The 13,829-nt window shown below is 42.1% G+C and overlaps 1 protein-coding gene across 2 annotated transcripts in view; it reads right to left on the bottom strand.

Moving 5' to 3' along the window:
• srgap2 (SLIT-ROBO Rho GTPase activating protein 2) overlaps positions 1-13,829 on the bottom strand; it is a 194,186-nt gene that overhangs the window by 36,918 nt on the left and 143,439 nt on the right. For both annotated transcript variants that reach the window (XM_072278689.1, XM_072278690.1), the window contains exons 5-10: positions 12,098-12,313; positions 10,994-11,122; positions 8,159-8,380; positions 7,110-7,211; positions 5,258-5,455; positions 3,082-3,166 (exon numbers count right to left, since the gene is read on the bottom strand). In XM_072278689.1, coding sequence (XP_072134790.1) covers positions 3,082-3,166; positions 5,258-5,455; positions 7,110-7,211; positions 8,159-8,380; positions 10,994-11,122; positions 12,098-12,313 — 952 coding nt within the window. The remainder of the gene's footprint in view (positions 1-3,081; positions 3,167-5,257; positions 5,456-7,109; positions 7,212-8,158; positions 8,381-10,993; positions 11,123-12,097; positions 12,314-13,829) is intronic.

The following is a 13,829-nucleotide window of genomic DNA, read 5'->3' as shown; positions in this document are numbered from 1 at the left end:
AGATTTATAGATGAGGGTGGCCTGGGCAGCATGAGAATAGCAAACAAAGGATTCAGCAGCAGATTAACTAATCCCAATCGGAGGGTCTGAGTATTCTCTGAGACACCTTTTGCTCTTTAGCTTGGGCTATTCATTTTGAAAAATTCAGAATAATACCTCATTTGTATTAACCAACTCAAGAACTACCTTGAGACCTTTACCCAATGGATGCAGGGACACCAAGGATGATGCAAAAATGATTCACAAAGATGATTTCAAAACTCTGCAGTTCTAACTATCTGGAAGGATTTTATTTTCATGAAACGGTTCAGTGATGCTACAATGAAGGTCATTAAAATTATGAACTGATTAATAACTGAGATATGCAAAAGAAGTTTTCACCTGGTCAGAGCTGTACCAGGCAACTGCTAATTCAGCAAAAACCCTGCTTGCTCGAAAAGAGGGAAGACTGTGGAAATGTTCTCACAACATGTAGTTGAGGAGATTATTGTAGATGTAATGAAGGTGAACCTAGTTATATACAAGAGCGGGAAAGAAATGGCAATAAGATTGACTGAAGTAGATTCTGTGTACAGCTTAAGTTCTAGATTGTTAGCATTTGAGTTGAATGTCATGGTACTCGGCTGTAAATTCTATCTGATAGTGCCTTTTAATATGCACAGTGGGCTAGAGGGGGTGTATGTCTGTAAAGTTAGTGAGGCAGCTGAGTTAAATTTCACATAAACAGAAAACACTCAACAGTGAAAAGTTCAAACTGAAGGACAAGGTGGTGCAAGTCAGAAACATGAAGGTATAGATTAAACAACTTGCTGCACACTCCCCACGCTAGCTTCTCAGTATCAGCAGACGGAGATGTATTGAGCTCAGCAGGGCAAACCTGGATCGGAAGCAACTAGGGTGGAAAAATCTGGGATCACATCAGAAGCCAAGCACCATCTCAGCAGATGGCAGGTGTGTGACTCAGAAAGGACCTCTCATAACAGATTTTTCACCCCTTTCTCTCCTTCACATTATGTTCCTGGCTTTTTGCTTCACAGCTTTATTTCTGGAAAAAGGGTATCACAAGAACGTTAGTTCTGTTGGCCAGTATGGTGTACCCCCATATGGAATACTGCACGTGGCAAAGGGGCTGTCTTGATGACTTTACTGTACAAGGGCTTGCCACAGACAGCCTAATTAAGAGATTATGATCTCAGCTGTTCAGTACAATGATAAGCAATTGATTCATCCACTGAACTCAACTATAACGGGAAGGAGTTAACTGTTAAAAAAAATGCATCTAGAGAAGCAGATTTTGTGAAAGCATTTAAAGTGCAAATGAAAAATTCTAAACAGAACATGCCAGGGACACTCAGCAGGTCAGGAAGCTTCTGTGGAAAGAGAAAGAAAAGCAACCATTCCACACCAGAAAAGGGAGAATACAAGTTAGTTTTTAGTTGCAGAGAAGTCTGGGGAGGAATGAACACTTCCCTCCGTCACCTTCTCTTCTACTAAAAACGATCTCTTTTTCATTTCTGATGAACGATGTTCGATCTGAAACATTATTCAGTTCTTTCCCCATTCATGCTGCCCGACTTGCCGAGTGTTTCCAGTAGTTTCAGCTTTGTTTCAGATTTCCAGCATCTGCAGTATTTCTGATTTTCATGAGGAACTCCGATTGTAAAATATGATGGATTCTGAACATCCTAGTTTTAGTTCCTTACCAATAACATTTGAAACAAATAATCCTCCCATTTTCAATCTCGGTCTTGTTTACTCAACATTCAAAAGACGGCATGTAATCTCTCAAGAAACATGAGGCTTGTTCTTTTCTGGAATGTTCCCGGATAAGGTTCAAGGTTTCAATCTCTCAACATCTAGTTTTTGTGCTTGAGCAAGGAGTGTTTTTAGAAGTCTAACTAAGTAACATAATTCTGTGTTAAGTTTCATGAAATGTAAGAGAAAATTTACAAGGATATTGCCGGGACTTGAGCTGTAAGGAAAGATAGCATAGGTCCGGACTTCATTCCCTGGAGTGTAGGAGAATGAGAGGAGATTTGAGAGAGGTATATAAACTTATGAGGAGTACAGACAGGGTAAATACAAGCAGGCTTTTTCCACTGTGGTTGTGTGAGACAAAAACTAGAGGTCATAGGTTAAGGGTAAAAGGTGAAATGTTTAAGGGGAACCTCTGCACTCAGAGGGTGGTGCAAGTATGCATCAAGCTGCCAGCAGAAGTAGGGGATGCAGGTTTGATTACAACATTTAAGAGAAATTTGGGTAAGTACGTGGATAAGAAGGGTATGGAGAGCAATGGTTCAGGTGCAGCTCAACAGGATGAGGCAGAGTAACAGCTCACCATGGAGTAGATGGGCTGAAGGGCCTGTTTGTGGGCTGTAGTACTCTATGAACCATTGGAAGCTTGATTCAGCCTCCAATGTTCCTGTGGTGTACAAAGGCAAATCTTACTAGATGCCACTGGGTGTTTATTAGAAGATTAGTTTTTATAAAACAGAATATTGGGAGGAAAGCAGAGCAGAGACAGCAAAATCCAGGAGGTGACCCAAACAGTCTGACTTAAGTGAAATTGGCTGTAAGCCCAGCCATGACTAGCATCTCCAAAGTAAAACTCATTTTGATTCTTTTAGATAAATAGCAGTTAGATAAATAGGGACAATTTTAGAGAGTTTAATTCCATTTACAGCTAAAAAGCTCCATGATGCTAATCTAGTCATCTCTTACATTGAAGGGGAGAGAATATTTCCAACCAAAACATCAGATCTATTATTTGGACCTAATACTCTGAATACAAAATTACAAGTATTCTGAAGTTATGTACATATACATTTCAATTGTTGCCTGTATTTTGGTTGCAGTGGAGGCTGTGACACTAATCAGAACAATCAAATCAATGCAACGTAATGTTTCAACACAGAGCCTTTGAACTTCGCATTTTGCTGACAGATTAAAGCGTATCCAATTATCTTAGAGATTTGAACGAAGGAATCGAGTTTTAATAAGACATGGACTAAATTATACTGAACAGACTTCACACCGCCACTGATGGGCTGATTACAAAGAGGATTAAGAGTATTTGCTTACTTTCTCCCAAAGTCTTTTGCAGAAGGTCATGTTTTGCTTGCAGTTTGGTGATCAGGTTTCTGCCTTCAAAATACTCTTTCAGTTTCTATGAAAAAGAACAGGAAATGATAGTGAACTACCACAAAAACAGCAAATGATTTATAGCGCCCTCCATTTTAAAATTCACTCTGCTTACGATCTGCAAATTGCATGGATATTGTTCAGGGCACCCCCGATTGGCCTTGTGCTCCAATATAGCAAGAAGCAAACAGTAAAATGAAAAATTGAAGGCAAAAAGCTGAACTCACGGAAAGGAACACACAGGCCTAAAACCCCCGGAGAGAACAGGTGCTGGAATCCATGCAGAGGGAAGAATAGATTCCACCCATCTCTACCCTAGCCCAAGGACAGTACTCTGTTTAGGAAAGTAGCTTTAAGTCTGAAATTGGGAGGGAAAAGCATTGTCACCAGCCGATGGAGGTGAACCAACAGGCCAGTGCTCAAGGATGGTATGTGGACACCCAATCCATGTGAACGATGCAAAGGCCCAAACCAATGGACGGGATGCGCAGTCTCCGTTCACAGGGGGCCCCACTCTTGAACAACAGCACACAGGCTGCGTTCCATGGAGAGGGAAGCAGAATGTCCAAATCATAGAGGGGAAGAGGAATACAATCCACAGAAGGAGATTCAAAAGTCCCAAGCCAAAGCAAGGATACACAAATCCTCAACCTTTGACGAGGAACACACAGACTCCAAAACCATCTGATGGCAGGTAGCGATGCAGAGATTGAGAGAGAGAGAGAGAGAGAGAGAGATTGAGAGAGAGAGAGAGAGAGAGAGAGAGTGTGTGTGTGTGTGTGTGTGTGTGTGTGTGTGGAGGAGAGAGAGAGAGAGTGTGTGTGTGTGTGTGTGAGAGAGAGAGAGAGAGAGTGTGTGAGTGGGAGAGAGTGTGTGTGTGAGGGGGGAGAGAGAGTGTGTGTGAGGGGGAGAGAGAGAGTGTGAGGGGGAGAGAGTGTGTGTGTGGGGGGGAGAGTATGTGTGTGTGAGGGAGAGAGAGTGTGTGAGGGGGAGAGAGAGTGTGTGAGGGGGAGAGAGTGTGTGTGTGGGGGGGAGAGTATGTGTGTGTGAGGGAGAGAGAGTGTGTGTGTGTGTGAGGGAGAGAGAGTGTTTGTGAGGGAAAGAGAGAGAGAGTGTGTGTGAGGGATAGAGAGAGAGTGTGTGTGTGTTTGAGGGAGAGAGAGTGTGTGTGTGAGGGGGGAGACAGAGAGAGTGTGTGAGGGGGGAGAGAGAGTGTGAGGGGGAGAGAGAGAGTGTGTGTGAGGGAGAGAGAGAGAGTGTGTGTGTGTGTGTGTGTGTGTGTGTGTGTGTGAGGGGGGAGACAGAGAGTGTGTGTGAGGGGGAGAGAGAGAGAGAGTGTGTGTGTGAGGGAGAGAGAGTGTGTGTGTGTGAGGGAGAGAGAGTGTGTGATGGGGAGAGAGAGTGTGTGTGAGGGGGAGAGAGTGTGTGAGGGGGAGAAAGAGTGTGTGTGTGTGAGAGAGAGAGAGAGAGCATGAGGGGGAGGAGAGAGGAGGAAGGAGGAGGGGAGAGTGAGGGAAGGAGAGAGAGAGGGAGGAGAGGAGAGGAGGAGGGGGGAAGAGAGAGAGAGAATGAACCAGAGAGAGATAGAGAGCAGAGAAGGAGAGAGAGATAGAGACAAAGAGGGAGAGGGGAGAGGGGAGAGAGAGAGAGACAGACAGACAGACACTCAGAGGATCTAACTCATGGTGGGATACTGTACATAGGCAATCTATGGTGCAAGCTCGAACCCAAGGAGAGAGACATACATGTCCCAACTCATGGATGAGAATGAGAGATATCACTCCATGAAGGTAAACACATATTTCCTTATGAAAGAGAAGGAAGCCACTTGGTCCTTCAAGTCTGTACCAGGCCACAGTGTAACTCTATCCTCCACTATTGTTTTTCCCTGTAATCTATTCTCCCCATCATCTCCACCCACTGCCCACACCCAATCCTTCCTTTCACCTTTACACACAGAAGGGGGCGACATGCAGAGATAAATCTGGACACGGGCTGCAGTAGTTCTGTTGGCTGTGTCACTGCCACGCGACTTTGTGTAAGTGATCATTCCCAGGAAAGTAAATGGCTGCGAGAGAAAATCGGCACCACAAACATTGCCTCCATGACACCGTACCGTGAAGTAGAACTGCTCTGTCTCTTGCTGATTGGCTCGCCTCTTGGCAATGCTGGGTTTGCTCATGAAGGTTTCTGAAAGAGTGGATTTGACTGACTCTGTGGAGTTTGTGTACTGGAAGCAGTCACCCACATCAAAGTCTTCAATGGTGACAATGTCCTGAATTGTTTGTAGTGTGGCTTCCATGGTCTTCTTCACCTGTAAAGACAAACCAAGTGAATTCATTAATGCAAGAAAATCCATTGTAAACTTAGCAAAAGCCTACAACTGGATAAGAGTCAGTCTGAATATGCAGTCATTCAAAGTTATTAATTCTTTCATTTTTAGCATTTATCACTTATTATTTACATTCATGGGTTGGAAATAGGGGTGGTTACACCCCAGGGTTAAAGACTGTATGTTAAGCTTGGTATGAGCCTACTAAGTGCTCAGGATATCAGAAACGAGTCAGCAACTGTGGGAGAGGTACGAGTGAGTTGGAAACAAACTAATCTGACTACTTTCAATACTTCTGAACAAACAAACCAGGGTAGGTGTAGACCAAGTAGTAAATGCCAAGAGTCAATATCAAAGAGGCCCAGTCGGAGGTAACCAACATAGTTTCCTTAAAAGTAGATCCTGTCTGACCAAACTCTTAAATATTTTCGTGGAAGTGACTTCAAAATTGTACACTGGAAAGTTTAGATATAGCGAATGTACTTTTCCATGACATTCAACGTGAATGGTTTCTTCACATATTTAAAGCAATGGATGTGTGGGTAAAACAGGAAGGTGGTCACAAATATTGAAAGAAGGAAGCAAATGATTTTATAGGCCAGAGAGACGTGCTGAATGGAGGGTACCCAGAGGTCAAAGTTGAGTGACATCATTAGTAGAATTATCCCCACAATACTGCTTAATACATCTCCCCACGTGGAATGTAATATTCAGTTCTGCCTTCTGCATCATAGTAATGACGTATTGACCTTAGAGGGCTTGTGACAAAATTCACCAGATACCAGAATGATAATAAGGCTTAAAGGCTAAATTAAGAAAACAATTCCTTAAATCTGGCATGTTGCTCTTTGAGTTTAGAAGATTGCTGAAATTTTTTATTACAAAGAAATCATTCCTTGAGGTTGAATTAAGCAAGAAGGGACATAATCTTAAAATAAATGCAAGACTGTTGAGGACAGAAATCATGACATACCTATACTTTTCCACATAAATGGTATTAGGAGTTTTATGTATTGTCATGGAAACACGGTGGATGGTGAAGGTCAACTGAGAGACTGAGACTGATCAGCGTTTTGTTAGTAAAGGCCAATAAAGGAATGGAGTTTCAATAGAGTCCGGATATAGATCAAATGGGATCTAACTGATTGTTGGAACAGATTGGAGAAGCTAAATATTTTGTCCAGTTGCAAGGTGTCAGAGGCATGACAAGCTGCAAGGCTGGAGAAATTTAGATTTTTCAGCCTTGAAAGATAGTGAATAAAGTTGTGACACTAAGTGGAATAAAAAAAAAGGGTAAGGCTGAGTTGCTATTCTGTTAGTCCAAAACCACAGGGACACTGATACAAAGTGAGAGAGCTGGGCTGATGTCAGGAAGTACCTTTCACACAGAGGGAAAATATTTACTCTCGCTGGAGTCAAAACGGCAGATTGGCATATTCCTCCCGTTACTGAAGCTGTCTGCTTTCACCTTACCGACCTCAGCTCATGTAGGACCTGAGCATCTGGACCAGTCTGGTTATGCACGTAACCCATCCAGCCATGAGAAAAAGCCTCCGAGCAATGAATTGGGGCAGTTGCAAGTACCAAGCCAGGGAAGAGTTCAGCCGTTTGGCAGCTGTGCTGCTGAGAGACTCACCTCCTCATTCTCAATCTTCAGAGTGGCTAACCTGGACTGGAGCTGTTGGCACCGCTGCACCAGTTCTCCCTGCACTGGCTGCTGAGCACACAGGTGAGAAACCTGCAGAGTCCAAAAACAGCAGTGTTATGGCAGGTGGACAAAAGAGGACGAGTGCTTCAACTAGCCTCAATATACAAATAGAAACATCAAGGAGCAATCTGAACGTCACTTACACCCAGCGCAGTGGAACATTATCATCTATGCTGATACAAAAGAGAAACTACATTGAGCTGAGAGAGCACTTGGGATGCTCACCACTGCAAAGGTTTAGTAATGTCCTTCCCCCTAGAGACGCGAGGTATAATACAAAGACCAGTAACTGTACAGAGGACTCCTTGTTCTTATGAGTGTGTTGATCCAAGTTACAGCACAATTGGGCGTTCTTCATCAAATTCCAAGCACACACTGATGCAGAGACTTCCCACTATTTGGCACTGAAGTTGATTTTGTGGACTGTTTATTTTTTTTGTGTGTGTTTTTGCTCTCAGGATGTAAATGTTGTTGCCAAACTTAATTGTACATTCACTCATTGTGAACTTGGTTACAGGCTCCATTCTCAAACCACCATCTCACACAGAGCTCTTGATTAGGAGGTTCTAAAATAGCAATGGAGCCACACGAAGAAACAGCCAAACTACATCTGTCAGGTTGGCGTGCGGCACAGGAGGAAAAGTGGTTCCTAGGACATCTCTGCATTTTCCTTTGCTTGTGACTTTATCACACTGGAGGAGAATAATGATGGGTACAGACTTCCCTTTTTATAAACTTGGTGCACAGTCCTGCAGAGACAAGATTGGTCTCTATACAGTCTTGATACAGAGTTCTGATAAGTACAAGTCATTACCTGTGTAACTCTAGGATTCTGTGTAACAGTGATATATATATGACTGTAGGTCTGCAACAGTATAGTACAAAGAGTACAGGTCTATCAGAAATAACAAGAATATTGCATATTAACCAGCTAGACAAGCACTGTTTCAAGATGGAGTTTAGAGAGGTATACTGACCATGTCACCCATGTGTGGCTGGAAATCGAACTTTGGTGGCAAGCAGAACACAGTGTGGTACAGTTCCATAAGACGCTGTTTGTCATTGGTAGCATCTAGGTTGTCAATGGCGTTTTCAATGATATCCAACCCTTCGTGCTTGGATTGCTCAACATTAAACTCCGCTGAGAGAAATGTCCTCATTGCTCGGTTCAGACTGGCATGATACCCAAGGTCACAACACTAAAATAAAGAGTACAGATTAGAACTGCTGCCCGACAGATTTCACAGAATCGCTGTATATTCCCAAATGTAAAAACAGAAAGATCACTAACTGTATTTGCACCAATCTTGGAAGGTATCGAGGTTAAGTGAATAATTCAACAAAATGTCATGAAAGTATTTTGGTTTCATACTTCTATGAATAGAAGAGTTCTAGACCAGGGTAGTTGTGCTGTTTCTCAACAAAATGCTGTTGTAATTTCAAGGCCCAATACATCTCAGTTAAAGCCCTCCCACCATTGAGCATATCTACATGAAACACTATCATAGGAAAACAAAATCCAACATCAGAGATCCCCACCACCCAGGTCATGCTCTCTTCTGGCTGCTGCCATCAGGTAGAAGGTCCAAGCCTCACACCACCAGGTTCAAGAACAGTTACTGCCCCTCAACCATCAGGGTCTTGAATAAAAGGGGATAACTTCACTCAACTTCACTTGCCTCATCATTGAAATGTTCTCACAATAAATGATCTCACTTTCAAGGACTCTTTATCTCATTATCTCATGTTCTTGTTATTTATTGCTATTTATTTATATTTGCATTTGCACAGTTTGTTGTCTTCTGCACTCTGGATGATCTTTCATTGGTCCTGTTATAGTTACTACTCTATACGTTTGCTGAGTACGCCCACAGGAAACTGAAATGAATCTCAGGGCTGCATATGGTGACATATGTTCTTTGATAATAAAATTTACTTTGAACTTAGAACTTTAGAAATTGTTTAGGAAGGGATCAATACTCTGGAGTGGGTACTAGAAGATTTACTAAAATTGTGCCTGGGGATGAGGGACTCCAGCTGTGTGTTAAGCCTGGAAATGTTCGGATTGCTCTCCTATGAGTAGAGAAGGTTATGAGAAGATTTGACATAACATGTGAAATTTTCTCAGAACCTTTTCATCTTATTAATGAGCTCTGGGTATTGCTGATAAGGCCTGTATTTACTGTCTGTCCCTAATTCTACTTTAAGTCGGCAATCTGCTATTCGCTACAAACGCGCTGAGTTCGAAAGGGCAGATACGCCAACAGTCGGTTCCTAAGATTTGGCATGCAACCTCTGAAAAACCGGTGATGTGGATTCATTGATTAAACTCCCAAAACAATTGGAAACCTGCCTTATCTCCTCACCAGGGAAAGGGATTAATTAGCTAGCTCTACCAAAGAGGCTCATGGACTGTGCCATTTCACCCTCTGATTCTGGTGTAATACATTTAAGCAGTCATTACCCAAGAACAAGCTGTTCAACACAGTGTTGTTCAAGAGATTTTCAGTGAGAAAATTGAACACCAGATTTCTAACCCTCCTGGAATTCTGAGTATCGATTTCCAACGTGCACCACTGCACATGATTGGAAAAAGCTGCAGAGGGTTGCAAACTCAAGCAGCTCCATCGTGGGCACTAGCCACCCCAGCATCAAGGACATCTTCAAAAGGCGATGCCTCAATAAGGCACAGCATCCTTCATTAAGGACCCCTATTACCCAGGCCAAGCCCTCTTCACATTGCTACTATCAAGGAGGTGGTACAGGAGCCTGAACACTCAGGAATAGTATGATGGTTAGCACAACACTTCTCAACACCAGAGGCCCGAGTTCCCTTCCGCCATCAGATTTCTGAACGGACAATGAACCAACCCATGAACTATTGTTCGCTCATTATCTGCATTACTTGATTTAATTTTATATATATATCTTTCTTACTGTAATTGATAGTTTTATGTATTGCACTGTGCTGCTGCTGCAAAAACAACTAATTTCACGTGTGCCAGTAAGCTTAAATGTGATTCAGGTTTCACTAAATCCATGCACAGCTAATAACCATTCGAACATATTCAACCTTTGAATGTTCTGCAACTTAAATAAAGAGGAAAACAGTTGTTTGTTCATGCAAATGACACATTTCGCTGCATGTTTCAATGTACACGACAAATAAACTTGAATCTTGAAAAGTCATTCGGCCCCTTTACATTACCATTCAAATGCAACAAGGATGTTATATATCTTAATTCTAATCACCCACTTTGCCTAATAAAGATCAATGAAAATTAGTATGAAATTTTCAGTTAAGGCCTACTCTCAACATCTTGTGGGCACATCTTCCAGATTTCCATTAGCTTTTCTATGAAGCACTATTTCCTGACTTCCTGGAACAGAATATCAAAAAACTGGAGTTGCTGATAAGCTGAAATAAAAAAAGGAAAATAAAAAAGCTGGCCACTCAGCCATACCAGTGGAAAGGGGAATAGTTCTGATGAAGGTCTTGAACCAGAAAAGTTAACTTTTTCTCATTCCACAGATGCTATCTGAGTATGTGTTTCCAGCCTTTTTATACCACCTCTGAATCGCCTAATTCAAATTTTAAGATCATAACATATGTTCTGACTTTCACAGAGGGAATAATTTATTTCTGTCTAAGGTATGAACTGCTTTAATTCATTAAAGAATCTTTTATGTGATGTAGAATAACCCAGTTGATGCAACCCACCCCCAGAATTTAACCCTTTCACCCCTTTTGAAGATGGTAAAAAGATCAAAAAGGATGTATGCCGTCTAGAAAACTTGGCAAAATGACTCACATCAAGTAGGTCGGACAGATCGTGGATGTAGTACTTAAAGACGGAGCTGTTGGTAGCCTCCAGCGCCAGAACGTACTCATTTCGTGCCTTGATCGCTTTGAGTTTGTTCTCAGTATACTTCGCCTGACGCTAGAAAAAATAGATTAAGGACAAAGGGTTAAACATTCCCCGGCAACCTGGCACAGGGTTTAAAAGCAAGTATTTAAAGTGGTCTGTATCAGGGTAGGGAAACCTCAGATGCGATTTCAAACCCTGGCTCTGTAGCAGCAGGGTACCAGTACTTTAAACAAACTCAGTCATATTCAACAGATGCATTATTGTGCATCTGTGATTAACAATTCCAATTTACACCATGCCTTCAACTAAGTCAATTGGAAAGTTAATTAGAATGGAGGAGTTAAGGCGACCATATTGCCCTCACTGAGGTATTGTAACATCAACTAGACAGTCAGTCAAACTCTGTAGAAAAATTACATGAGAGTCAGGGTATAGCCTCCTAGCTCCTTGGTTTTATTGCAGACTCAATAGCATAATCAGAAATCAGGAATGAAAAAGAAATTCTTCTGCTGGGGAAACAACAGGATGGCTTTAGATAGAAACATCTTTTGCTCCTAACATAAAACTCTGGCCTACCGCCAACCAATGTGTTTTCATACTTACTACTTCCTGTCTGCACAGGAAGTGACCCAATACAGATCTGACACTGCTCATTAAAATAAAAGCTGAGTGTGCTTAATCACACAGAAAAACATAAACGAATTGCACAAAGGGCAGAACAGCAACGATGTTTCTCGACTTGGGTTGCATTCACTATTGTTAACCCTGCAGATGACTGAGGATCTACAGCTTGCTTCAGCTAATCAGAAATTGCTTCCTTAACCAGTCATTCCATTCGAAGGATTTCCTGTCAATCTACTAACACCTCAGGTTTTGCATCACACATGAATGATGCTTATTTGGCCATGACATACCTCATGAGGAGGAAAAGTTAAAAAAAAGAAAAAGAGGGGGAATATGTGGAATAAAAAAATGCAGGCAAAAGAGCTGACGGTGGGAAGAAGATGAGATGGAGGAAGGGGAGAAAAAGAGTCTAAGATGCCAAACCTTCTCCTTCATTTTCTCGATCTTTCGGACCGAGCTGCGCCTCTGGTGCTTTTCCTCAAATCGGATGTTGGCCACTGGATCTGGTGAACGACCTGTTATCCGGTCCTCCTGCTTCACAGATCGACCAATCTGTTTCTCTTCCTGCTTCTCTGCTTCTTTCAGCTTGCCCTCTGCACTGATGCTGTCAGCATTGTACATGTGATAAGTTTTCATAACCTGCAAAGCAAGGACACTTGGTCACAACACAGACTAATCTTTAACAGTAAGTTTTGCCTTAAAGAAACTTCAGTGTGTTCCAGAAGGAATCTTGTTTGTATGTCATCAAATATTTGCATGTCTTCACATGGCCTTGGATCACCTGGACAACACTATTACCTGTCAGGATGCTGTTTATTGACTACATCTCAACATTCAACACAATCATTCCTACAGTTCTGATTAAAAAGCTCCAAAACTTGAGTCTCCCTACCTTCCTCTGCAACTGGATCCTCAACTTCCTAACCGGCAGACCACAATCTGTGCAATCGGAAATAACATCTCCACCTCGCTGACAATCAACACTGGCGCACCTCAGGGCTGTGTGCTTAGCACACTATCTACTCGCTCTACACCCATGACTGTGTGCCTAGGCACAGCTCAAATGCCATCTATAAATTTGCTGATGACAGAACCATTATTGGCAGAATTTCAGATGGTGACGAGTGGGCGTACAGGAGCGAGACGTATCAGCTGGTTGAGTCGTCTCGCAGCAACAACCTTACACTCAATGTCAATAACACCAAAGAACTGATTGTGGACTTCAGGAAGGGTAAGATAAGGGAACACACACCAGTCCTCATAGCAGGATCAGAAGTGGAAAGAGTGAGCAATTCCATGTTTCCATATCTCTGAGGATCTATCCTGGGCCTAACATATTGATGCAGTTACAAAGAAGGCACAACAGAGGTTATATTTCTTTAGGAATTTGAGGAAATTTGATATGTCATCAAAGACAAATTTTTACAAATGTACCATGGAGAACATTCTAACTGGCTACAACGTCATTTGTAGGTAGGCGTGGGGGACTACTGCATAGGATTGAAATAATCTGCGGAGTGTTGTAAACCCAATCAGCTCCATCATGGGCACTAGCCTCCGTAGTATCCAGACATCCTCAAGGAGTGATGCCTCAAAAAGGTGGCATCCATCATTAAAGACCCCAATCACTCAGGACATGCTCTGTTCTCATTGTTACCATCAGGAAGGAGGTACAGAAGCCTGAAAGCACATACTCAACGATTCAGGAACAGCTTCTTCTCCTCTGCTGTGTGATTTCTGACTGGATATTTAACCCATGAACACTACTTCACCACATTTTTTATTTCTATTTTTGCACTACTTAATGATTATTTATTGATTTTTCCCTTAATAATTAGGAATTACATTGTACTGCTACCACAACGACAACAATTTCACAACGTATGCCGGTGACATTAAACTTGATTCAGATTCCAATTGACAGGACAGGTAAAACTGGTTAAATACAGGATAAAGTTCTTCCCACAATGCTACATCAAACACTGTCAGGGAAGAGACCAGTATAAGGCACAGAATAAAGCTCTCTTGCTATTTAAAATTACTAAACATTTTAAAGTGGGGATAATTTTATGCTGTAGATTTGAATATGCTAGAAACTGGTCGTCATTTCATTTCATTCTCGACCCTTACAGCAAACAAACTAAGGAGCCCTCAA

The sequence above is a fragment of the Mobula birostris genome, chromosome 14 (genome assembly GCF_030028105.1).
Source record: "Mobula birostris isolate sMobBir1 chromosome 14, sMobBir1.hap1, whole genome shotgun sequence".
NCBI classification, from domain to species: domain Eukaryota; kingdom Metazoa; phylum Chordata; class Chondrichthyes; order Myliobatiformes; family Myliobatidae; genus Mobula; species Mobula birostris.
Note: the sequence above shows the minus strand (reverse complement) of the source record. Positions and strands in the feature narration are given on the sequence as shown.